Source organism: Mizuhopecten yessoensis, unplaced genomic scaffold (assembly GCF_002113885.1).
Source record: "Mizuhopecten yessoensis strain PY_sf001 unplaced genomic scaffold, ASM211388v2 scaffold9561, whole genome shotgun sequence".
NCBI lineage: Eukaryota > Metazoa > Mollusca > Bivalvia > Pectinida > Pectinidae > Mizuhopecten > Mizuhopecten yessoensis.
In genome coordinates, this window is record NW_018408109.1 from 351,859 (window position 1) to 379,533 (window position 27,675).

Genomic DNA, 27,675 nt, shown 5'->3' on the forward strand with positions numbered 1-27,675 from the left:
TAGTGGGAATGAACACGGAACTGAAAACACCATCCATTGGGTAACATATAGCACAGGCGGCCAAATCAACTGATCGACCCACTACAAGTGTGTTTCATCTTCTCAAGATGTACAGTGATTAGAATCAAGTGTCGCTGCAACCAAAGCTACGGACACTCTAAAACATTTAAAAGTACACAATATTGACAATAGCTCTTGCAAGTTGAATTAAAAAAAATGTTCAAGGGAAGTATACCATTATGGGCATAAGCGCGGTTCAAAAGCTGACTAGAATGAACTGGCAAAAAATTCAGCCTAAGAAAGCTTGTACAATAAACCTGGCGATCTGAAGATGGTCTTCGGTAATGCAGATGTTCCAGAAAAGTTCTTAAACAAGTCAATTCTCACAAATACAAGATCTCAGTTTGACCAGGCAACATGAACACAGGAAAGATTTATATGTAGCCATTTGATAAAGATTAAGGTGAAAAAAAACAGGTTTTTTCTGAAGGGCATGCATTTTCGGTTTCATTTCTATAAACATTTTGAAGACCTTTAATTGACTGGTGAGTTTGACACTCCTACTCATAGCTACAAATAACTGCAGTAACGTGTTTTTTTACACTTAACCCCTGCTTGCATTTAATATGAGGCGACTTAAGTGACCTTCCCTGCACGATCGGAAGTTTTTATATATGGCTAGTTTTTGATACACATGTATGTATGGTTTTAATAATGACCGTTAATCTATAATCCATGTATTTTATTGTACTGAATGATGTTGTTTTGATGATTTAATCCAATTAACAAATAATTACGATCGCGTATTGATGATATATCTTTGTCGTCGTGACTTATTGATAAACGTGCTCGTAGGGCAGTTGTATGAGCCAAACTTCCATTCCGTGCTCATATGTATGCTTACTATAATTTTACGTCATTACCTTACCTTTAGATCCGATAACACTGCACACTAAAGGTACAACAAAAAACTGTCTACGCAATCGCACACGTTAGCTGTTAACGTCCTTGTAAAGATATCTAGAAAGAAAGAAAAAAAAAGCCGGATATCTCCTTGAGGTCTCGTTGCGAACGTGAGCTGTGTATCCATAAGGACAGCGAGTCTGTCAGTACAGTTCGGTCGTACGTGTGGACACACTAGACATTGTTTTAACACCGTATAATGGGTGAGTACGTGTAGTATTAACATGTAGACTTATCTAAAAATGTAAGTGAAAATCAGCCTCGTGTTGACAGTTTAGTAAGATTTGTGTTTAGAATTTTAACTTTAAGAGTATATTGTATTTATTGATTTTGAACTAATGCATAAAATGTATTTTAGAAAATGATATATTTTTAAAGAATATGCAAGAAGCCAGAAGCCTTTGTTACAAATTAAGAATAATGAAATATAACCATGTGAAGAAGGGGTTTTAAAGTTTCTTTGCGAGTAACAGACTACTTTTGCGATTTGTTCATTTTTTTTTCAGTGAGGTTGCACATTTTTTTTTTATAAAAATATGAGCTTTAAAACAGGATAAAACAGACCCTCCTTCGATGATATATGTTTGAAACGTTTGCAATCTTCAAATGATTAAATCAGTTCATAAGAAAAAGGCCAATAGAACAAATGGCTTCCCAAACTACCCATTCAAGCTTGAGCGCCTAAAGCATAAGGACCCCCATGCTCCAACATTTTGGAAAAATAACCTTCAATCGAAACACGTGCGTTACATTTCTTTTAAGTAATCACATTCATCATCATGCAAAGTTTTATTCCAAATCAACTTAAGGACAAAGAGGATATTATATAAATATGACATTCAAAAGCAGGTGACAGTGAATTTTGTCAACCCAAATATTCAATGTTATTCTCGTTGTTCGCCTCGGGTGACAATGGATTTTTGAGGGTTGACAATATTCACTGTCACCTGCTCATTAATGTCATATCTATTTTGTTACACCAAAAGTCTTTGTAGCTCAGAAACGGCAGCAAACCTCGATAATGACATCTTGTTCGTTGAAAGTCTGCTGTTTACAATCGATATCGCACCGGCGCTTGTTCAAATTGGCTGTTGCCGTCAAACGTTCTTGTGACCATCACGGTGGGGAAACGAAGCGGTGAACGCACATTTTTCGCGCATGTGATATTTTTTCTCTGTCTCATTGCAATATCACCCGCGCCCCTTGAAACCAATGTATTTCGGAGGGTGACAGAGATTTTTGTTTTATTTTCTCCCAACCAATCAAATAGCTAGAAATTCACTTGAGCTGTTACAAATATAATTGTAATTGTAATTGTATAATTGTGATGTCAGCTGAGCCTCGGTTGCTGTTCTACTTAATGACATGACCTCGCCGATATGAACGGAAAATTTTGAATTTAAGGGGAAAACTACAGTCCTAATTGATGTTCTTGCATAGAGACGAAAGTATAAGCGATAAACTGCATCGATGTAGAAAAACACTGGTATAACTGAGACACTGGTGGTGGTTTTACCAGCATTATTCATTGACAAGCATACGAAACACAAAACCCCGACTGTGACGTCAATTAGGGCTGCGGTGGCCAAATCGATTAGCCCTCCACCACTGGATCGCGGGTTTGGGGCCTACGTTGGACAGTCGCCAGGTACTGACCGTAGGTCGGTGGTTTTTCTCCGGGGACTCCAGCTTTCCTCCACCACAAAAACCTGGCACGTCCTTAAATGACCTTAGTTGTTAATAGGATGTAAAACACAAACAAACCAAACCAAAAACTGTGACTCATACGGGGGATGACCTTCTTTTCCGAAGGTGAATTGAAGTCATCACGTTCGCCGTAGAGTTGGTAGTAAGGTTCTGTAGCTTTTATTGTCCTACTCTAACAATACTACAGTGTTAAGTTAATATCATAATGGATTCTATTTTACTGTTTAAACTGCTACAAATCGACATAAACGAAAACAATATTGTTGATTCACGTTCAACATAAAGGAAAGTCAAAGTTCATCGTGAAAAGAGTCACGTACATGTTCCGAACTCGCATGTATGTATCCGCAAAAGCTGTTATCAGACAAAATAGGAAGATTTATTTTGTTTGCAGGTGTTTAAAATGAAAGGTCGACATTGAATATCCTTATTATTTCTTAATAGATACAAATTGAATAATAAGCGTAAAAACATGAAAGTCCCAAACCAACTACACAACATGCTGATAAAACCAGGGTTCCCATGAGAAAAGTGAATATAATACAAAACACGTGTATCGCACTATATTGTTCGTCCTCTGGCATTTTGAGTAAAACGCCTATTTTCCATCGGTTCATATTACACCACACATTCGTTATCAGCCGCGTACAGGTTTAGTGCAAACATACACACAAGTACACCTAAACTGTAATTCGGTCAGTAGCACACTGCAGTATGTGCGTCTGTCACGGCGTCAACTAGATGTTTTAGATCAATATCCTATTCACAACCATAGAAAAGGGCCTGAATAGAAAGGATTGACAGATACACTCATGATAATTGTTTAACTAGGTAAAAGTAGCCTTTGGTTGAACAGTTATCCCCGTAATTAAAATCAACTATGATATTATTTCGGTATCTGATTTTTGAGTCTGTATGTATTGACTATACATTGAACATATTGAATATAATGTCGTTTGTAGGCTGTGTATAAATGGAAAAGGAGGTGAAATCACCTACCGTACTGGGAGTATGTGATTTAGTCTTCTGTTTGGTGTTGGGTTGTACGTCTGTTACATTGTAACAGCTGAGCTAGGTCACTTAAGGACGTAAATTCGTGTGTGTAATGCATACTGATAAGGGGTTAACCAGATGGTGCAATGACATGAAATGCTGAAGGTCATTCGTAAAGCATAAATATAAATGGGTTGAGATAATAGGAATTACAGATAATTAGCGAGCATCTACTATTAAGTTACTTCAATGTGGCATCTAAGTTACGCTTGTTACCTTTACTTCTGTATGGTATTAATCAATTAATCAATAAGTTTTTGTTGTATTCATTTGTGACCTGCTGTATCTCACTGCATGATCGCATGAGGTGATTCATGTTTTCATTGGCCTTTCCTGAATTCGGGGTAATCATCTGTCTCTTCTACTTATTGGAGAAGCCAGAAATGATATTCTTGCCTTCTTCTTACTTTCTTTTGAAACCATGTGCATGTTTCGGGGACCTGCTGTCTTTGGTTTGGTTTAATTTGGTTTAACGTCCTATTAACAGCTAAGGTCATTTAGGGACGTGCCTCCATGTGTGTAGTGTATGCGTGTTTGCGTGTGTGCATGCAGGAGACAGGGTATGTTGGTGTGCTTTCCTCCTTGTGATAGCGCGGATCTGATGCCGACTTTATAGTGCTATCTCACTGCAATACCATGACGAATGCAACCAGCACAGCTTTCCGGCCGGTCACATTATACTCACAACGGGTGAATCAGTTGTTGCCATAACCTTAAATGCTGAACGTTAAGCAGTGAATAACTAACTTTTTAAGGACTTTGGTGTGTCCCAGCTTGGGGACAGAACCCATTGCCTTTCTCACCAGGGCGATCGCTCAACATTAAAGCCGAAAGTGAGGTGTTGCCAAGCAAGGCGCTAGGGAATAAAAGGTGATTAGAAGTAGAAAAAAAAGATAAAGATCCACAATATTGCAATAGGTGCTGCAGATTTATTTTGGTCGCTATTGTGTCCCCAAATAGAGGACACAAAAGCAAATCCCGAATTCTGCAGGGAATTGCTTCATTAGTCGCCTCCTACGAAACAATACAGTGGGTAACAGCAGGTGTATTCTTTTCCCGATCCCCCATTGTGACCCACTGCATATCGCAATGGGTGAATAATGTGGGTATACCCCTACATAAATTAAATGGTTTATTCTGTGTCTTCTTCTGCTTTAAGAACATTGGTAAAACCAACAACAGACGTCCTGTATCCAGCTGCAAATGTATCGTATCAGGCGATTAGTGTGCCCCCCCACCCCCTTACAGAATCGGGGGTTCTATTTAGGTGCCATTGTTATAAAGATGTTTCACGATTGTTCTTAAACCGATGTTATGACTATATTTGATAAATTTCAGTCACAGGAAAGGCACGTTCTTTGGGCTGTTCCTCGAGTCGAACATTCCAGTGACTCTTGGTCTCTTTGTTCCTTTAGTGTAGTTTTTTTTGAGACAGAAAGACGTGAAACCGTGTAGGGGAAAAGCTGCTTCAGAAGCGCTTGCATAGGCAATATGATTGTCCGAGAAAAAAATATGATTTGCATTAAAGGAAAACGAGGTGAACCGCGTTACTTATTTTCCTGAAATGCAAATCATATTATTTTCTTGTAATGTAGTGAGCATTCATATTGCCTATGAACCGCATCTGAAAGCAGGTTCACGCTTAAACAACCCTTCTGCAAGGACCTAGAAGTAAATTAACATTGTTTCCTGAGGATCTTGTACCGTGTGTATGCTGCAAGTTCGTCTAAGTGTCTTTCTATTTAAAATTGTACTTATATAACTGTGTTCTTAGTTTGCGCGTATGTGATGCTATACACTTCCGGGAAAATGTTTAGCGAATAGAGATTGTTTGTCCTTTTGCTATTCGTCTCAAATTGTTGAACATATTGCGGGAAAACATACTTCCTGCACTTTGTATGTAATATGGATATATGCCAGGTACAACAATGTACTTGCTATTTCAGCCAGAAAAACACTTTCGAAAAAAAAAGTGAGGTAATCAATCTATTTAACATGCCACATTTAATTTCGCTTATTCAAACGCTACTGTGAATATAACTCTATATTGGGAGTATTTGAAATGAACTTATAGTTTCTAGTATAGCCAGTGAATGCAGCGTAATCAGATGACAGTTTCAACTTCTTCTCTTTGATTCCTATCATAAGCCAGTAGAATCGTTTGAATGACTTGATGATTAAGCATATATCGAGGATCCTCTAGACACGGAGGCAATTATTAGCAAGCTACTTATCAGTGATTTCTGTGAGGTCGAACTACTGATACAATGAATATCCCATACACGATTCATGACATGGTCAGCCAACACTATTCTTTAATTATAAGAGGGCGGCTGGGGAAGTCGGCCAATATAGAATTAAAGCTTTGTCTTGATATCTTGACTCTCCCTGGAGCTTCTGCTGAAGACAATTGTGACTTGATTTACCCAATTGTCGCCTGAAATCATATACCAATATTGAACATATGTTTAAATGTTATCGTGTTTACTCGTCGACATCAAGTGGCTCGTGTTTACTCGTCTTTATCTTTGGACATTATAAAACCGTACGTGTCAGAAAGTATACCAATGAATATCTCCTTCGTTAAGTTTGCAGATTATGATACATGTAAAGGCCCTATACCAAAAGCATATACATTTCCTTAATGTTGTCAAGACACAATTATCATTTAGTCAGTTCCGGCTGAAACATTAGAAGCAAAGCTGCGTCAGATCTCCTTAAAACCGCGTCTGCCAAGATTGCTTGCAATCAGTTATTAACCGTGGATCTTAACCTAGTTCATGTAACGGTGACATTAGCCTTGACCTCGGGGACAAGGTAATCTATGAAATTACTGTTATACAAAACTAGATCAAAGTCCATTAAGAAATAAATTTTGCTAAAGTGATGTCACTGAATTGGTTGACAAATTTCGATAAATAGTAACGGTGAGCATTGCCGTAACCTTGAAACTCTTAAATACGAATATCGAGCGATGATAATTAATCGGGGCCGGCCAAGGCGAGACTAGACGGAATTGTCATTGATAACACCATTCGCTATCCCCAGAGAATTGATGGGGGCGAAACAATGTTTAAAGTAGGAACTACCTTTATAGAAGTAGACGTTTCATAATAACTTAAAAGACAACTTGAGATTAACTGAAGCACCCACTTTTTAGCGTTGTTATAACAGTCACAATTCATCCTGTACAATTTTTGCAAATATCATGTAAAATTTTCCATCTAATTATTTGCATAGTTGCATCACTTGTGTGCGTTTTACTTTCATCTATTTTTTTTACCATTAATAGTGATATTGATTTGTATCTAATTAAAAACCTTGCCTACTTCCCAAATATTCTGGACTTATAACTAAATTTCAATTGCACAAGTAATCACAAATTACTCTGACTTTACTGGACTGACGCTTATTCTCCTTTAATTTTAATTTCTTATTAAAAAAAGAAGAAGAAATACGGTGTTTTCTATAATAATGTTAATGAAGCAAGTGTGTTAAACAGAGTGGTGATATCTTATTTGTTATTTTAACTTCTTGAATATTAATGCCCTGTTTATGTTCAATTGTGCAAACCTTTATAAGGATGGACTGATGATATTCTGATGAAATCGCACACACATATAACTTTGATCACGAGTCCGAGCATCATCTACCCCTTCATCAGCCTGACACCTTACTGACTGGAGGTTCATACTAGTATTGTAACATCAAGGCCACTCGGCTGTTATCAGGTGTAGTACTATAGTCTACGAAAACAAACAATGGCGAGATATGGCGAAATGAATACTACTCTGTACAAACCGTTCTATTTTAGTTCAAACAATATTTATCTACAGGACATTCATAAGTGTAAATATCTAGTCTAACGGTAACAAAGGTTCACTGTAAAAGGTCCTGTCCACGTGCTCGTCACTAGCTGGTTATCTGTCTGCCCTGTATGTTATATTTAGGCATGACATACTTCCGGAAAGGACAATAATTGGTATAATGCTGTAGACCTGAGCGATGACTTGAACTAACCTTGATTTGTTTTAAAGATCTAATACTAGTATAAATATATACAGCCTTGAACTTATAGACATTCTTAGGATCCATAAAATCACTAGTTTTGAGAAGGCGAAAAATTAAATAAAGTATTAAAAACTATCAAGCCACGATAACGGTTGGCCTGTTGTGACATAAATAGCCTTATACAAGTTCTACATCCTATATATGTTATATCACTGTATTCATATAAATCATATTTATTCTGAGAATGTTATTGATATAAAAATATTTCCAAAAACGTTAAAAAAAATGATAAACATTATTTGAATGACCACTTAAAACACTATATAACGATTTTATAGTTTTAGTGATAAAACAAAATATTGACAATAAATTTATTTATTTAGTTCACTTATAAAACAACTGTTACGCCGCAATTTTACTCTAAAGGTCGGCCTCCATTGATGCTAGACATTAAATATGTTATACCCTGGCTCGTGTTCATATAGAGTATATCCTGTAATCCTGATGTGCTGTGACTAATGACAATAAATTAGATCTGAAGTAAGGTATGCAAACGGCAGCATATCTGGAAAAAAGTATGTCCGAATATAGTATATCTAATGTACATTCAGAGGGTTCATCAGGGGAACTTATGTTTACACTAACATAACATCTATACTTGTATTTCTATTAAAGGAAAAGGTTAAATATTAAGTTTGTTTTGAACTCAAGCAGTAATTGAACACTCATTTTGCGAGCTTTAGAAAACGTTTTTTCTTTCTTTTGTCAAGCAAAGATTGCAAATGACTAGTGTATAGTTAAAATGCCTATACATGATATCATACTGTGCTATAGGATTCCTATCAAGATATTCGATTTCTATTTCCATTGTTGTCTTAAAGACCAATAGAGTGACAAGTTACATACTAAAGCGTTACTTCCAACCAACAATAAGCACAGGTGTCTACAGGAGGTAAATCAGTATAAATGACCAGTATCATGTTGGTGAAGTTTCCCGAGTATCGCATTTAGTAATGACTATAAACCGCGGGTGTTCAGTCGGGCAGACGTATCTGTATGGTGTCTGACCTTATTTTATTATCATAAAGGGATGTTTATATTTCAAAGACCAGTCCTTGCAAGGCTCGTATCAGGTTTGCCCTGATGATAATTAATTCTGTCCCAACTTATGCGAAACGTAAGTGATATGACAAATTTTACGATAATATCCTCATACATATTTTTTCCCATTGATGGTTCAGTACCCCCTACCGTCCTTTCACACAAAAATCAGTACCATGACATGGGTCACAGAACTTTTACAATCAGATGTGATATGAATAGTTATCGCTCGGTAAAAACAGGGATTTGGGCTTTAGACGACTTCTCAACACCTTATGAAATCAGTAACTCGACCAAACGTTAGGTATATACGCTGATGACGTAGTACCAACATAACCACAAATGCCAAGACACTGCGGATGAAATGGCAGAGTTTCTGTCTTGTTTGCAGCCAAGATATTCATGACCTGTTCTCTCAGTATCAGTAATACACATCTCCTACTTTGTCATACTCTGACCTTCTCTATCTAAACGGGCTTAAAGTGAACTCCCCATTTAATAAACCATCAAGTTGTTTATACCCTGACGATCATTATGATGAAAAACCTTTAGTTCCATTCGAACAATCTTATTATGTTGATGTATGTCAGTTTGCGACTGTTCGTGTCTCTGGACTTGATACAACTTGTGACAGAGGTTTACCTATACCCATGTCCCAAACGTGGCTGTGATCATCATATAATCAAACACTCCATCATACAAAGATAAGTTATATCGGTGTAAATGCAATGTAAAGATAAACCAACCTGGTTTGGTTTGTTTTAACTTTGTTTAACGTCCTATTAACAGCTTAAGTCATTTCAGGACGTGCCTCCATGTGTGTAGTGTATGCGCGCTTGCGTGTGTATATGCATGAGACAGTGTATGTTGGTCTGTTTGCCTCCTCGTGATAGCGCGGATCTGATGCCGACTTTGTAGTGCTATCTCACTGAAATACCATGCCGAAGGCACCCAGCACAGCATCCCGCCCGGTCACATTATACTGACAACGGGTGAATCAGTTGTTGCCGTTCCCCTAAATGCTGAACGTTAAGTAGATAATAAAGTGGTCATCTTGCTGTCCATACCACACTTAATTGTCGTAAACAATATCGTACAAGGTGTTCCGAAATACCACGAAAGTTCCGTATAAAATTTCGTTATTTCAATTTCCTCCAGTCCCTTAGTCTAATGTACATGTAATTAGGAGTTTGGAATTATATGTTGACTTTCTCTCCTGTCTACTCCTTATCTTTGATAATTTCCGTTATCTGATGTCCAACATTACCCAGCGTCAGAATGTGATGGAGTTGGATTTCCCGATTTATTTTGGCCATATGCGATATTTCTAGCGTGGAGGTAGTTAAAATACTCTTGAATGGTTCCTCTGTCGTGAAACCAGTCTTATTGTGACCTTTCAGCTGTAACAGATAAAAAACTAATCATCTCTCCTCCTTTCTCTCTCTTTTGGTTCGAAGGTATATCATTGGCATTGTGTAATGTGATTGGTGAAGTGTGTCCTGATTCCGCTGAACATGCATGTGAATGTGACCCTTTGGTGGTCCCATTACCTGTGAGCACACCATTTGTGTATGTCCTTACCTGTTGCAAGGTCGCAAAACAGTAAAAATCAAACAAAGTATAACCTCCACTATCATGCTGATGACACAAACATCTTTATAGATTATCACATTGTGTTTCAGAGTTTGTAGGGAAAAACAAGTTAATTTTTTCGTTGATAAAATCGAGAGGTCACCACAGGAAGACTTGGGATTTTATCCATGTGCGAGAAATGAAAAAAAATGTCTAGCAACAAATCCTGAAAACACAGTGTAATAAACTGTTTATCACCGTGATACTACCTTATATATTTTATCAATCATAAAAAAAGTTAACTGAACACCATCTACCAACCGACTTCTGTTGGTCGGCGACGTCCTTGATAAGTGTAAATGTAGGCAAATTCAGGTTTAGCTTGTAGGAATAATACCAACTGTAGAAATATTGAGTAACAAACATGTTTAAAACAAAAAATATTTGCTGCTCTTTGTGAATATTAACGCTTTAAAAGTGGTGTTTAATTTTTCCCATGAATATTTATAATTATTTGTTTGTAATTGACTACTTTGTTACGTAGAATACTTTTAAACGATTACTATTTCCAGTTCACGACATCATCTGGCGCAAACAATAGTCTCTTTTGAGAAACACCATATAAAAAAAAAAAAACATTTTCAAGTTTTTCTCAACCTCTTATCAAGTATTCTCATGCTGAAAATCCAGGACAATGGAGCTATCGTGCCACTTGTAGGTGATGTTAAGTATAATATAGACGATAAACGTGCTTATCACCTCACGATATCAAGCGACCGGCATTACCTCCAAACCTTCGGATATCACACTTAGGTAAACGTTGTCTTAACTAGTAGTTTAATATTTTATCACATACCTGTTGAATCTTGTTATAGTAATACAAGCCATTTTCAAATACAACGTTCTTTATTCTGTATGTGCAATACGGAATGTTGTATTTACCTACTAGCCGGAACTACTTTTTATGGGAATCTCCTTTGCCATGGCAAACAGAAAAGTTCCCGGTTTTTGCAAAAAAATAACAAAGTTTATAAAATCTTTGTATCGATATCTACCAGATACCCAAGGTATGTGCTTAAAGCAAGACCACACACTTTTGTTTTTCTAACGAATCGGATAGCACTCATTTATTGCGCGGACGTATGTATTTACTCATGCGCTCCGCGCACTCGTGAACATATTCGTCCGCGCAACAAACTCGTGATTTCTGATTCGTTAGAAATGTACTTCATTTTTCTTTTATTTAACTGCCCAGTTCCCTGACCTAAGATTACCGATTTAAACTCTGGTTTGTCTTGTAATATCTCCTACTCTACTATTCCATTCAATGTTAACTACAGCTCTCAATTATGCAAATTCATCGGCATTTGGAATATTTCTTTGGACACACATCCCTATGCAATAGTTGCATTATCAATATTACAGTTCATTGACGTTGGACATATATATATAGGTGTATATCCTATTCACTCTTTAAGACACCAGACTTAGGACCACGACTATATTGCACTGGCTACCTGACAACTATTTTGCTGAGAAACATTAAAGTTGCGGACAATTAGAAATGATATTTTATTATTCTCACTCTTCCGCTTCCCGGGCCAATGAGGGTCGTTTTGCCTGTTTCGCCACACAGGAGGGAATTCTTGCAAACCGGCACGTTCCATAATTCTTATCACCTATCCAGCGGCAGCCGGTATGACCGCCGCACAAGCATTGGCGCTTCATTAAGCAACAAAAACATAAACAAATGAACGAGAATCGCAAAACATGTAGCTACCGATTAATAATATCATGTTTTCTGATTTTACCATTTGCCGAGGATGTTCAATCAATGTTTATCGCCATGCATTTGAAGAAAAGCACACACATTGGGAAACATTTTGAGATATGATGCACTACTTGAGATTGTGGATCCGAAATTACAGATGATATTACCTGACCACATTAACATACAAACTGTTAGTAGCTAAACATTACATGTCGATATGACATCACATATATATTTGTAATCATATTTACAATATTTATGTCTTTTTAGCGTGTTGCGGAGAAGGCCCCGGGTATGCCACGCCCCTTGAAGCCATGGAGAAGGCTCCCAGGGAGGAGATTGTTTACATTCCCTGTATCGTCCCACCGGAAAGGCGTGGTAAGCAGCCGGATTACCTCGTCACGGTGGACGTCGATCCGAAATCACCCACATACAGCCAGGTAATAACACTGATTACGGGTACATTTTGACCACTACAGGTAATATCAATCAATCAACCACAGGTACTTTTAAAGTGTTTTTCGTTACATTTATATAAAACAGCACTATGCTGGATGTGACTGGGTGGAGTGACATGCTGCCGTATCTAGATGAAGACATTTTTGAGAGACGGCGCTTAGAAGTGTCCAATAAGTATTCCATCACCAATCACACCTGCAAAATCGGGTTTGTGTCGGCCAGGGGACAGAACCCAAAGCCTTCCTTACAGGGGCGAACGCTCAACTGAAGGCCAAAAGTGAGGCATTGCCAAGGGAGACATTAGGAAGAAGAAAGTTGTTTAGAAAGAAAAGATAAGATCCCCAAATAAATCTGCTGTCCCCGTTTCAATATTTTGCATCCTTGTACTTCTCTTTGCTTCTAACTACCATTTGTTTCCTAGCGCCTTGCTTGGTAAAACCTTACTTTTGGCCTTAATGTTAAACGTTCGCCGAGGTGGGTTCTGTCCCCAGTCTTTAACAAGAGTGGTTGGTATTCTCTGCTTGACGTTAAGCATTTATGATGTAAGGCAACAACTGACTCACCCGTTGTCAGTATAATGTTACCAGGCGGAATACCGTAATCACACCAACATACCCTGTCTCCTGCATACACACACACAGGCACGCATTCACTACACACGTACTTAAATGACATAAGCTGTTAAGAGGACGTAAAACAAAATTAAACCGAACCAAACCCAACCGTGCTGGGTGCATACGGCCTAGTATTTCAATGAAGTAGCACTATAATTTTGGCATGAAAACTGCTCTATCGCAAGAAGGCAAATACAGCAACCCTACATTAAGCACACATTCATATTCACGCATACACTACACACTATGCACGGAGGAACGCCCTCCAATGGCCTTAGCTGTTGGTAGGACGTTAAACCCTCAAAACCAAACCAACCCTAAATGGACACCCTGTCTAATACTCTAAACGCTTATCACCAAGCAGGGAATAGCAACTACATGTACAAGGACTTTGCGATGTCTCGGTATGGGGGCAGTACCCATTGCATTCCTCGATAGGAGGAAGGAAGGCTTTGGGAAACAAACAAAGCAGCGCAAAGTAGTAGAGAGAAATTTAAGCTTGGTTTTATATGGCTGTACATCGTATTGATAGCTAAGGTCAATTATGAATGTGAATTAGAGATGAAATAGAAAGACTCCTCTAATGATGCAATAGGTGCAGCATATTTACTTCTGCTTGTGGTTTCCACATTAGCTGCCTCTTACATCATGTATATATACATGTAACAGCTGGTACACTTTTCTTAATCCCTGATCCGCAGGGCTAGAACTAACGCGAAAACTTCCTTTTACCGATTTAGTAACAGGCCAGTAGATAGTTTACCCTTTTCCTTCCTGGGAAGATTTCGTCTCCAAGTGTTTCGGATTCCGGGTACAGTTACGGATTATATAGGTGACATACAGAGAACAGATACAATACACTAGTTACATGTAACGCAAGGATGAAACATTAATTACAGGTAACGTAAGGATAAAACACTAATTACAGGTAACGTAAAGATAAAATACTAATTACAAGGAACGCAATGACAATAATCATAACAGGTAATATAATAATCACAGTTGATACAGAATACAAGTAGTGTGCTACATTTTGTTACAAACTAAAAATTGATATATACAGTTAAAATGTAGGATCTAGGATAGAATTTTGATTAATTTATTCCAGGTAATACATCGTCTTCACCTACCTAATGTGAGCGACGAAGTACATCACACTGGTTGGAACACGTGCTCCAGTTGTCATGGTGACAAAACCCAGCGTCGAGATAAATTGATCCTACCATGTGTCAACAGCGACCGGATATACGTAGTGAACGTCGGTGATGCTTCTCGGGCACCAACGTTGGAAACGGTAAGTGATTAGACATTGGATCATCTTAGCAGATGGCGAAAGGCGGATACTTTGGCGGATTTCTTACTACACTCAGGAACGATGGATTATAAAAAGGGCATGGTTGTAAACAGTGGGTGTGGCTATATACCCAGCATCCTGGATGTATACACAGAGGCGTGTCTGGGTATGGGAGTACGCATATAAACAAAAACATTATTACTGTTTAAAGTTTTATATAGTATTTACGGTAATGTGTATGTTACATAGACCTGACACGTGGTTGCGTGTATAACAAGGTATTGAGTTCTTAAGCCCTAGCTGTATATACATTACAGAGTATTGAGCCCTGGTTGTATATACATTACAGAGTATTGAGCCCTGGTTGTATATACATTACAGAGTATTGGGCCCTGGTTGTATATTACAGAGTAATGAGCCCTGGTTGTATATACATAGCAGAGTATTGAGCCCTGGTTGTAAATACATTACAGAGTATTGGGCCCTGGCTATATATGCATTACAGAGTATTGAGCGCTGGCTGTATATACATTACAGAGTATTGAGCCCTGCTGTATATATTATAGAGTATTGAGCCCCGGTTGTGTATAGATTACAGAGTATTGAACCCTGGCGGTATATATATTTTAAAGTATCGAGCTCTGATGTATATATTAAAGAGTATTGGGACCTAGTTGTGTATTTATTACAGAGTATTGAGGCCTGGGTGTGTATATATTACAGAGTATTGGGACCTGGTTGTGTATTTATTACAGAGTATTGAGGCCTGGTTATGTATATATTACAGAGTATTGGGACCTGGTTGTGTATTTATTACAGAGTATTGAGCCCTGGTTGTTTATATATTACAGAGTATTGAGGCCTGGGTGTGTATATATTACAGAGTACTGAGGCCTGGTTGTATATACATTGCAGAGGATTGAACCCTGGTTGTGTATATATTACAGAGGATTGGGCCCTGGTTGTGTATATATTACAGAGTATTGAACCCTGGTTGTGTATATATTACAGAGTATTGAACCCTGGTTGTATATGTATTCCAGAGTATTGAGCCCTGATGCATATATAGTATAATAGTAATAATAATGCGAGGTTCGTATATACCGCTTTATCACAACCTAGTTCGTAGGTCGACTCAAAGCGGTTCACAAATGATTATCCGTGGTTATAGGGCTTTTGCAAGCAGCCAATATCTTTCTCAACTTCCTGAGGAGCATACAGCTTGAGCTGCCATTTCTAGCACTGCCTAACCACGTACTCACTTACAGCTGAGTAGACTGAAACAAGCGGAGTAAAGTATCTTGCTCAAAGATACAACACCGTGCCGTGACTCGAACCCGCAACCCTTCACTCACGTGCCCAGCGTCCCACCACTAGACTACCGTACATCCTATTTCAGTGTATTGAGCCCTGGTTATTTGTATGTTACAGAGTGTTGAGCCCTTACTGTTTGTACATTGCAGAGTATTGAGCCCTGGGAGTTGCACGATAAATGTGGCCTTGGAGCTCCACACACGTCACATTGTCTGGCCAGTGGAGATATCATGATCAGCTGTATGGGGGACCCGGATGGAAACGGAAAAGGTTGTCATTCGTAGCGATAAGTCACTTGTAAAATTTTCTTGATGCAGTGACTTTAAATTGAAATCATCTGTCTATTTAGAATATCTTCATTTTTTTCTATTTACAAACAAAGTTTCCAAGTGATGTACTGTGCAATGTAACCCTGTTGGATAAATTTGTAGATTGAATTATTAATCTGTCAGGGTAGATGATGGAACAGTTGTACTTTATTGTGTTGCAGGTGGTTTCGTACTTGTGGACGGCAAGACTTTTATCGTCAAGGGTAACTGGGAGAAAGAGAATGTCAAATTTGGATACGACTTCTGGTATCAACCCTACCACAACGTTATGATCAGTTCGGAATGGGGCGCTCCTAAATACTTCCGGAAAGGTTTCGACCCTGCCGATGTCGGTAAAGGTCAGTTTGGTCCTCAAATCAGCTATCACGATAACAATCCTAGGTGACTACGATTTCTGTATACGTGAATTGTCTTTTCGATTGGTTCAAAGCATGCATTTCGTTCTGAATCATTTACTTAGACAGGTCTGTCTATCACGATTTGTTTTGTTGATCCATATTGTGTCCATATAATGTGGTTTACATAAAATTTAAACTACCAAGATTAAGATTTAAGACATATTCGCCTTCCTGTGACACACCAACATATGTCTACGGTGCATCGCGCGTTCATTTCTGTGCAATTGTTTGGTTGATTACAGTTTTGTTATCTGGGGCTCCCTTATACATTTATCTACAATCCTAACCTTCGAAGACCACATCATACGAGACTGTTTCAAAGAAAAAATGCTATTATAAATTTATTTTATAATACGACTGTTACATTGAAAACCTCGAAATCTGATGGTGATGTGTCCACTCTAAGATATATGTTTTCCTTTGTTTACCTCCATCACGCGAACCCAGACGTATGTTAGGTGATACAGTTGTACGTCCCTGTTGGCGCCGAAGCGTTCATAATTAATATCATGACTAAATTATTATTTCATCTTCCTTGACCTTTTTATTCCAGTCGGCCAATTTCATTTTCTGTTTGTTTAAAACGTAATTGAAACGTAATTTCTTTATAGAATATTAATTTAATGTTTTAAATAAAATCCGGTAAAAGCGATGACTACACGATGACCTAAAAGTCTGCATCTACGACATTTTTTCGAGAGAGTTTTGTTCTGCTTCAGATTGGTCAAATTTAAACATTGTCCTGTTTCGTTCAACTTTGGTCTGTAGTTATTTACATTGTATTGCAATGCGACTGCGTTGTATCTTTTATTGGACAAGAGGTCCGTCGTAAACTTTGTTCTGACTGGTCGAAATCAGAAACTGTTCGATCTTGTTCAAACATGGTGTATAGGTTTATTATACCATGACCTCTGTGAACATGCCTTTGATTCGTCGAACGACAGATATTGTCCGATTCTGAATAGATAAGATGGCTGCCGTGCACTGGCTTCCGATTGGTCGAAATAAAGACATAGTCTGATTTTGCTTAAATTGGTATAGATATATATTTTATGGCTTTGCAATCTCTTCCGTATGCATCATTTGTGACTATTAGGGGAGTTTCTGGCACGTGTCCAACTGTTCCCTTTACATTAATAATTTGTAAGAATATCTTGTTACCAAATGTTCGTGTGAAAATGATCTTTCAGGGATTGGGCGGTATTTTCTCGGCATGACGATTCCCTTATATTTGAGATATTTAAGTTGTGTATATTTCTGGAACAGTATAACGTTACCTACTCTGTAACTATATTCTTTCGTTGTGTAAAGCGGAGGGAGAAATGCGAAAAGTGACATTGATCCCTTTGCATTAAAAGACCATTGAATGTAATTTCTTCTCGGGACTAGTGCAGCTGAAATATTTTATAAATATAAATGTTTTTCGAAAACAAATATTCTTTCGAAAACATCTGTCGTTATTGCAAACTAAGAAACAGACCAGAAGAAGAGAAGAATCGCGGGAGGTAAAATACGTTAAATATTTTAATACTCCTAAAGAACAATTCGATAAATCGACAAGAGTCACTGCTTTATTTGCGTTGTGAATCAGTAATGAAGAAATCCTTAACAATACAACCATACGTTTAAGAGGAAGCTGTTGGTAAATTTCTAGCTAACAAACATATCTTTCCAGCCGGGGAGAGAAGGTGAATTCTCCGTTCATTCACCTAGCTTCTGTAGCATACAAGTACATGCATTTATTCTGAGTCAAAAACATCTCCCTAACAACATCTCAATTATCGTTATTATGAGTAATCTGTATCACGTTTAAACCTATTGATATCGTACTTCAGTGGTTTGAAACAATCCCTGTTGTATCCTCTCAGTGCGTGCATTCTCTAATTACGTCTGTTTATTTTTATGCACATCCAACTATTAACAGAAATATCTGATTAGATGTATAACTATGATCTTTAACATTCTTTACTTGCGATGTATTGTGTAAATTCAAAGCGACAAAAATGACTGTCACTGTGTTGCCGGTCGACTGTGTGGTATTATACATTAAACTCTCGCTGAAAAGCCCGGACATTGCGCTAATTTGGTCGTAGCTATTTTTATCACCGGCTTTTCCAAAAGATGAAACTGATCACACTGGACGTTGGCTTAAGGTCATGCCATAATTTACCACGCATATTTTCAGTATCGACTCGATTTTTAGGTTGTCATTTGACAAAGTAGCCCTTTTAAAGTATAAAAAATGTTGACATTTTTGCTTCTTTTATATGTAAATTAAATCAGGTCACTACGGCAACGCACTGAATGTGTGGGATTGGACAACACACGAACTTCAGCAAATAATCGATCTGGGACCGGATGGCAAAATTCCCATGGAGGTCCGTTTCTTACACGACCCACTGGCTACAGAGGGTTACGTCGGCTGTGCTCTTAGCTCTTCCATCTTCAGGTTTTACCGTAAAGAGGTACGTTATTCTGTGTGGAGTTTTTCAGAAAGGTATGTCATGCAATTTATGTCAGATTAAAGACAAGTTATGTATGTTAATAGGTCGAGATGAAATTGGCAACGTTTCATCGGCCTATCCGGAAATAAGATGTTCATTGCCTAATGACTAAATGATGAACTGCTTCATTAGCCGTAGTTCCGATTCATATCTCTAGACTGGGTCTCCTTTATAAGCGGGGATCAGAACAAGTGTGGATGGTTACATAGTTGGTCTACATTAGTCCGAATTCAAAGTGGCATCGTTCTTGAACTCTTTACCAATTAAAAGCTAACAGAGCGGTTGTTTCGAATATAGTATGCTTTAACTTTGCCCCAAGCCAAACTTTGATCGATCCATGTACAACCTTTCTTATTATTAACACGGGCGTTTTTAGCACTCCAACTGTCAAGTCAAGCTATCAGTCATGCAAACGTGGCGTTTTATTTCATTGTTATGTCGATTAATATTTCAAAGAATCTTTCACAAAGTAAAAAAAAAATTGTTCTGTGCTTGCAGGACCGCACGTGGGCCGCCGAGAAGGTCATTCAGGTAGCCCCAAAGAAAGTTCAGGGTTGGGCTCTTCCAGACATGCCAGGTAAGTCTATGCAGTAATTGACATCCATTACCTCATTCACCCCTGAACATTCGTTATGAACTATTCCAACCTTTGAATGGGAAGAGTTCAAATGTGGCTTTAGGGGTGAATGAGTTAATCAGCGTATTGTGATTTTCTGAACTATTAAAGCAAAATATGACGACTCAAAGTAATTCTTCTCTTAGATATTAATATATGTAAAAGATTCATCAATGGTATTTTTTTTAAACAGAAGGCAGTTTGATATGTGTTTGAGTGAGCTATAGTCATCCCAATTTATTTGTCCTTTGTCCGTGAACATTTCTCGTTTGCAATGTATTTTATGGAAGTACAGGGCCGACTTTGCTATATGGTAAGATCCTCTTTCAGACCTTTTTCAAAAATAAATTGTATCAAGTTAAGTATACATCAAACTGTAGATGTTCAGGAGCGGATTTGTCCATATCCATCCAAAAAGATATATGTGATCTACTAGAAGGCAAACATCAGTATAGGTAATGTTGGGAAGACAGTTTATAAATATGTTGTAAAGGTATAGCTACCTCATCCTCCTGTATATGCCATGTAATTATAAATAATTGTATTACACTATGTATGTGAACTTATGGACTGTAAGGCCTGAAGCAATTAAACAATTTTCATACGAGAATCTCCACACGTTAATTAAATCTCTCGGATTATACATTCATTGCAGCAAGAAGCATTTATTAAACTGTGATGTTATTAGAATGCCACTGACTACAAGGAGAACACGCCCTCAGAATATAGACGACATGAGTCCTGGCGTCGCTGTACCCTGCAAACAAATAATTTTTTCTTCAATTTAACCCCGGATATTTCCTGGCTTGTTACTTCTGTCAACATGTTATCAACGGTTGCTCGATTTTGTTTTACTTGAACTATTGTGTAATATTGTGCAATGGCAGAGAAATATTCGACGGAATACCTTTACATGCGTACTGATATATTTATGTTACTGTCAATAAAACGAACACAATATATCAGTTACATATTTTTCCATTTTTAGTGCGGAATACTTTTGTTAAGGAGATATGTTTGGAGGATTTGATATAAGCATGTCAGACACTGACATTTAGTCGGGTTTTTTCGCCTACAGGACTGATCACGGATATCCTGATCTCCCTTGACGACCGGTTCCTCTACTTTAGTAACTGGATCCATGGTGACGTCAGACAATATGACATCACAGACCGACGTCATCCTAAACTTGTCGGACAGGTAAGTGACTCATACAAAACCGAAAACTTTTAGGTGATCACGTGAACAGGAAAACATTATCACGTCTAATTGGTGTCGTGTTCAGATTGGACGCGTGCAGTGTGTGAATGGATAAATATATGTATTCCGATCGTTTTAGCCTAATTTTGATATCTCTATTCGCGCAACAAACCCGATCCAACCTGTAATTGTTCTTTACATGCATACACTACCAACTAACCTCGTCTTGATTTTAAAACTTCACTTGAGGAACAATGCCGGAAAGAACGTCGTCGAGGAGAGAATAATAACGTGTCGTTACCATAGCGTAAAATGGAGATTTTATGTTTGGAGTGCATTCTTAATTCAATTCGTCTTTTTGACAAATGAATAAGACCTCAGGGTTATAGCCAAAAAGGAGTTTTTGCTGCTTCTGTAATACAAAAGCTTGTATTATCACAATGTGAAATACAGGACCCGGTATTAATTCACGAGACATGTAATGAAATTACTCATAGAAGCATATGTGTCCAAATGTCATATTTAACGTATGTTAAAAGAGAGGTTTTTAATGAAAGCCGTTCTTTGTTGATATATTTGTATGTCCATAGAACACTTTCTGTTAAAGCTGTTTCTTGGCGGAAGTATTTGCACAGACGGGCATGTAAAGGTCACCCACGACAGCGAGTTAAAGGTGAGTAAATAGGTTTCATATTACACAAGACGGTGAGTCGAAGGTGAATAAATAGGTTCCATATTACACAAGACGGGTAGTTGAAGGTGAATAAATAGGTTCAATATCACACAAGACAACGGTGAATTCATAGTGTGAAGATCATTTAAATGTCCAGAAGAAATGGTCGTAAGGTAAGCGAGAAGGAATAGTATAATTAAAGCTGACAGAAACAAAGAGATTAGCAAGCGATTTAGTATTTTGATAGACTCGGACATATGAAGTTTATGGATTTTTAGGCAAATATTTGGGTTCAGATCTTAGGGAACACGAGACCTTACAATGATCATAATAGAGGAGGTCAGATTCCTTAAAACTTAAATAATGTGAATAGAGTACAACCTTCTATCAATCTATCGGATTATGATTAAAATGAATTATCAGATCGCTTTAATGGAAAGGATGTTTGAGCTAACCTTCCTACTCTTACATGTAAAGTAAAAAATAGAAAATATGGCAATTAAGGGAAAAAAATCTAAAAAAAGAAAAAAATAGTTTTCAAAAAGACTAAATAACTAGTATCCCCCTTTTCCAAAAGAAAAGAAGCAGGCGTGATTCTTTTATGCTTCGGTATAAGGCTTCACTATTTCTTTCCCTTATCTTGGGGGCTAACATTCCAATACAACAGTTCAAATAGGCCACGGTCGGTTGTGTACACAAGATCCACTTGTTCGATGTCACAGAAGTAAGAATGCGTCACTGGTATCAATCTGTTTTGTTGATCCCAATTCAAGGGACTCACACATACTGTTTAGATAAACCCCGTGAAATATACAAAAACCGTCCTCAGGAATATGCTCATGTTACAGAAATGTATACTCATAAAATGTACAAATATCATTAAATAACAGACTAAGTTTACTATAAAAGGCACTCTCAAGTAATTACCTTCACCGACTCAAATTTCTAGGGTCTGTTATACGACATCCAAGATTTCAAAAGTATTTCTAGTATGTACATTTACATCTTACTGTATTTCTGACTGTCTTCGCGGTTCAAAGATTGTAAAAGAGGATTTTTTATGAACCTATCACTAACGCACGATATTTTGCGCCTGTCGCAACTGGACACGTATCCAAAGCAATTCAAATATCCACAAAACACTATTTTGCAAAGGTACCACACCATATATATTTAAGCATTAAGTAGCGCGCATTATGGTTTGTTTGTGTGCAAAGCTGTGTCCTTGCAATTAGATCATCATAAATGCCATAAAAAAACCCACTTCAATGATTATATCTATGTTTTCTCCGCCTTTTACCTTTTTTAACTTACAAAATATATTTAATATGAAAAATTACCGCCTTATCGTAAGTTTGCAGACATTTGTTCAATAACTGGAACAGCGTAATGTCGTGTGCTGATTGGCTTCACGAATTGTGTTTCGTTGTGCATGTCAATTAAAGTCCCATCAACGACACAGCTTTCAAGAAGGATATCTAGTGGCAATGCCATGCAAATGTAAATATACGGACATATACGTCGAAGTACGGACAGTTACTGATACTCATCAGGCAGAACGCAGACAATAGACCCTTTCTATTCACAGCAGGCCATATCAATAGTGACCATATCAATGGGAGATAACACATCCTTGTGGCACCCTATACTCCGTTTCATAACCAACTAGAAACTGATATTTTTAGAATAAAACTGCTTTCGAGCAGATGGATGGTACTTATTCTTTGTCGAGCATATTTCAATAATTAGAGACTTAGGATTTAGTTTAGACAATTACTGAAAACATTTTGAACTAAAATTCAATCACCTATACATAGTTTGATAGACATCAACCAACGGGAATGATTTCTAATTTTATTAAACTAAATTTTTATTAAACGTCACGCTACCAGCATTAGTACGCTACCCTAGTTGGAATAGTACTTTTAAATTAAATTTGTGTAATATCCTCTGATGGTATAACAATAGATATATTTATATCAGCATTTCCAACAAATAGTTTACAGCAATATTTCAAATGTACACGATGACTTCAAAGTAAACCTGTCAGAAAACCCGAAAAAAAAAACGACATACGTCGACGAAATTTTGCATGCATGTTTAAGTGTTGATTTCTGGTCCTTATAACCGGAAAATTTAAAAGTGTATACGTAAAATTGTAGTTAAGTTAAGTGTGGTATTTATAAAAAAAAAACACCAATATATTTTGTTGCAATCGGTTCATCATTTAGTAGAATTACAAACAAGTCTCAGAGCCTGTGATATTATGGTGTACCAATTTGGGTACAAATCATTGACGAAAAAAGGACGAAATATCATAGCGAATTTGAAGTGATATTTTTTAAAACAAATAACGTTTCCTGAAAATAAATTACCAATGTTGTCTTTGTCAAGAATTGAGAAACACTCCGGTTCCAAGATCTGGATTTTAAAATAACAGTGGAAAACCGTCAACATTGTACCAATTGTGGTAGCGTGACGTAATACAATATACACAATGAGGCAAGGAATTGTCTGAGTCCATCATGTATCCTATTTAATCCTAAGTACTATTAAAGAATTTCCTTGGGTGTTTTTTTTCTAGGCACAACCGGCGCCAGCGTTCATCAAGGGTAAACGGATACTGGGTGGACCACAGATGATCCAGCTCAGCCTGGACGGTAAACGTCTATACCTGACTACGTCATTGTTCTCATCCTGGGACAAAACGTTCTACCCGGAACTCCTCAGGTATTGCTTCTCTCTCCGTAGGGTTGTATTTCTAAGGTAACAATAATTCTAACTCAGTTCTACCCGGAACACACTTGTATCGTCATCCTTTCAGTAGCACCAGGACAAGCAGTCCTACCGTACTCCTAAGGCAATACGTGTAGAGTTAACTTCAATGTACAATGTGCATTTACCTTGTCGGCTAGGCGGCTTTGTTTATGGTGACCCCCTTGATCTGACCTGGATTATCGGCACTTACTTCCTTGGGTTCAATGGCAATACAACAATCAGGACAAATACTGTCGGCTGTGTCTGTGTCAATACTGTCACCAGGAATACATCTGTACAGTTAAGGATCCCTGTACCATCTCCAAAACCTGAACTGTGCATTGAACTGTTTTAAGACATGACTAAAATTCTAATAAACCATCAGGAAACCGGACGTTGTGTGAAACTTTGATGAAAATATAATAATAAAGATTAAAACAAAACAGAATTAATTAAGCGGGATCAGACCAACTCTGGACCTCCGATCATTATAATGTCGCTCTAGCAAACTACAATGTAAGTTACCTGGTCAATGGTTATATGATGTCTCAGTCACGATGCAGTTGGAGACACGGTAGTCTAGTGGTAGGACCCGAAGGATTGCGAGTTCGCGTCACGAGCCAGAAACTTGACTCCGATTTTTCCAGTCTACTCAGATCTAAATGAGTACGTGGTTGGGCAGTGCTGGAATATTTGAATGCTAGCTATGGGCGCCGAAATGACAACACTGTATGCTCCCAAGGAAGTTGAAAAATATATTGGCTAGTTGCAAAGACCCTATAACCACAGATAATCATTTGTGAACCGCTTTGAGACAACCTACAAACTAGGTTGTGATAAAGCGGTTTATAAGAACCTCGAAATATTATCATTATTTTATCTTAAACGAATTTTAGGAGAAATAAAAATAGAGTGGGATTATCTAGTTATTTGCTCTCAGTAAGACAGGGATACTTACTATGGCTGATACAGGCAGTAAAAGCAATGTATGCTCCAGTTTATATATAAAAATCAGTCGTATCGCTACTACATCTTTTCTGATTAAAGGTACTGCATACTTCTAGTTTGTGTCATACCACAGATCCCTCCACTCCTCAGTGTATGTCACACTACAAACATATAGCTCACTATCCCATGTGAATGTCCTAGTAATAGGCCCGAATTCATGAAACCGTTCTCATGCTCAAACATGGATTTTGTGCTCAAGCCCAATTTCGTGCTCTGGTTATAAATTGATAACACATCTTATTTTCTTAACGATTTTGAAGATATTTGAAGACAATTCGAGCCGAACTCTGTTTGTAATGTCTACATTTGACTATTGAGTGGGTTGGTTTGCTTTGAGCCGGTTGCAAGATTACTGGTTTGGGCACAAAAACTATGCTCGAGCATAAGAACGGTTTCATGAATACGGGCGAAGGGCTAACCTAAGCTTGTGTCATACTACATGTCTCACTACCCCCAGTGTGTGTCATGCTACATATCTCACTACCTCAAGTGTGTGTCATACTTCATAGTTCAGGCCACAGTGTGTCATACTTCATAGCTTACTACATCCAGTTTGTGTCATATACTACATGTACATATCTCACCACCATGTTATGTGTCAGACTACATATATCATTACCCCCAGTGTGTGTCATACTACATATCTCTCTACCCTCAATTTGTGTCATACTACCTATCGCTCTACCCCCAGTGTGTGTCATACTACATATCTCACTACCCCCAGTATGTCATACATTAGATATCACTACCACCATCGTGTGTCATACATTTAATTCATATCTCACTACCCCCCATGTGTGTCATACTACATATCTCATTACCCGCAGTGTGTGTCATACTACATATTTCTCTACCCTCAATTTGTGTCATACTACATATCTCACTACCCCCAGTTTGGGTTTCCATTCGATATATTCTTTTCTCCGTTTTATTACAGAAACGGTGCCATGATGCTAGCCATCGACGTTGATACGAGGAAGGGTGGACTCAAACTTAATCCTAACTTCTTAGTAGACTTCGGAAAGGAACCGGACGGCCCAGTGCTAGCCCATGAGATTAGATATCCCGGAGGAGACTGCACTTCCGATATATGGCTTGCCTCTACTGCCCGCAAACCAAAACTATAATTGTACTGACAAAGTTCAGTGCACATGTCAAACATTTTAACAATGTATACATATAACTACAATGTTTTGACGTGATAAACATTTTGTTTCTGCTATGCGACAAACAAATCGCATGGGTAGGCCTGGTGATATTTTCGGTTGGGACATTGTTACCAAACCCAAGGCATTCACGGAACAGCACGACTGTTGCAGTATACGTTTTGTCTTTAACATTCCAGTGCTTTTCGTTATTGATATGTTAACTTGTCATCGATTCTTTGAAATTCGATAATATCTAGTTTTGGAATAGGGTTTTTTGCAATGTATATAAATTTACAGGAAAGATACATTTGAAAATAACTGAGCACATGAGGTCGAGTCATGAATTAAAATATGTTGCTTATTACAAATATTTCATTGCCTTTGCAATTCATTCGAGAATCATGTGATTACTAGGTTTTAATAAGAGCTTGAATGATGATCACGTAATTACTACAATGAAGGCTTATGATTGGACTAGCTAAAGGACCAACGAAAACGTTCTACATCACTTAATTCTGTAAACTGTTGTAGAAAACCAGAATTTGTCATTGTTTGATTAATTGTTGCGAGATGTATATAATACCCTTGCATTGTCATAATGCTATTAAAGATAATTACCATGTCACAAATATTCACAAGGAGTTGATTAATTCTGGCATAATTCAAATTAAAATCCTCTATTTTAAACAAACTTTCTGCTTGATTTTTTAAAAGGTCTTGAAGTATAACCTTTTGGCTACTGGTAACGCAACAGAGATAACTCTATATAACACAACAGAGATAACTCTATATGACACAACAGAGATAAATGTATATAACACAACAGAGATAACTTTATATAACACAACAGAGAGAACTCTATATAACACAACAGAGATAACTCTATATAACACAACAGAGATAACTCTATATAAAGCATCTTCTGTTTGAAACACTGATAACGTTCGCATTACAATAAAACATATATTTGAAGATACCTGCAAACAAGATGCTGGTTTCTTTGGAATTAATAGCACCAATATATGATAGGTGTAGGTGATGTGTAGAAAAAAACCCCAGAGAAAAACAGGCAGTGTTTAATTTCAGTCAGATAAATAATATAAGTTAAATAAGTTTACATTCATGCAAAATAAATACAATCAACTTAATTTCAATTACATCACATTTCTCGCCTATGAGAACA

The 27,675-nt window shown here is 37.6% G+C and overlaps 1 protein-coding gene across 1 annotated transcript; it reads left to right on the top strand.

Annotated features, from left to right (window-relative positions):
- Positions 1-1,039: 1,039 nt before the first annotated feature.
- On the top strand, positions 1,040-27,127 carry LOC110458379 (selenium-binding protein 1-A-like). The gene is made up of 11 exons (XM_021510046.1): positions 1,040-1,166; positions 12,449-12,618; positions 14,360-14,545; positions 16,009-16,129; positions 16,350-16,526; positions 18,870-19,051; positions 19,589-19,667; positions 20,785-20,906; positions 21,514-21,579; positions 24,164-24,309; positions 26,282-27,127. Exons 1-11 carry the CDS (start codon positions 1,163-1,165, stop codon positions 26,469-26,471), a joined length of 1,443 nt encoding a protein of 480 aa, XP_021365721.1. The 5' UTR covers positions 1,040-1,162; the 3' UTR covers positions 26,472-27,127.
- The last annotated feature ends 548 nt before the right edge of the window (positions 27,128-27,675 follow it).

Bases quoted from the DNA above. Each gene is read 5' to 3' on its own strand.
- LOC110458379 (XM_021510046.1), top strand. The intron at 16,527-18,869 runs GTCAGTTTGGTC...AAATTAAATCAG, and splicing joins CCCTGCCGATGTCGGTAAAG to GTCACTACGGCAACGCACTG. The intron at 19,052-19,588 runs GTACGTTATTCT...CTGTGCTTGCAG, and splicing joins TCAGGTTTTACCGTAAAGAG to GACCGCACGTGGGCCGCCGA.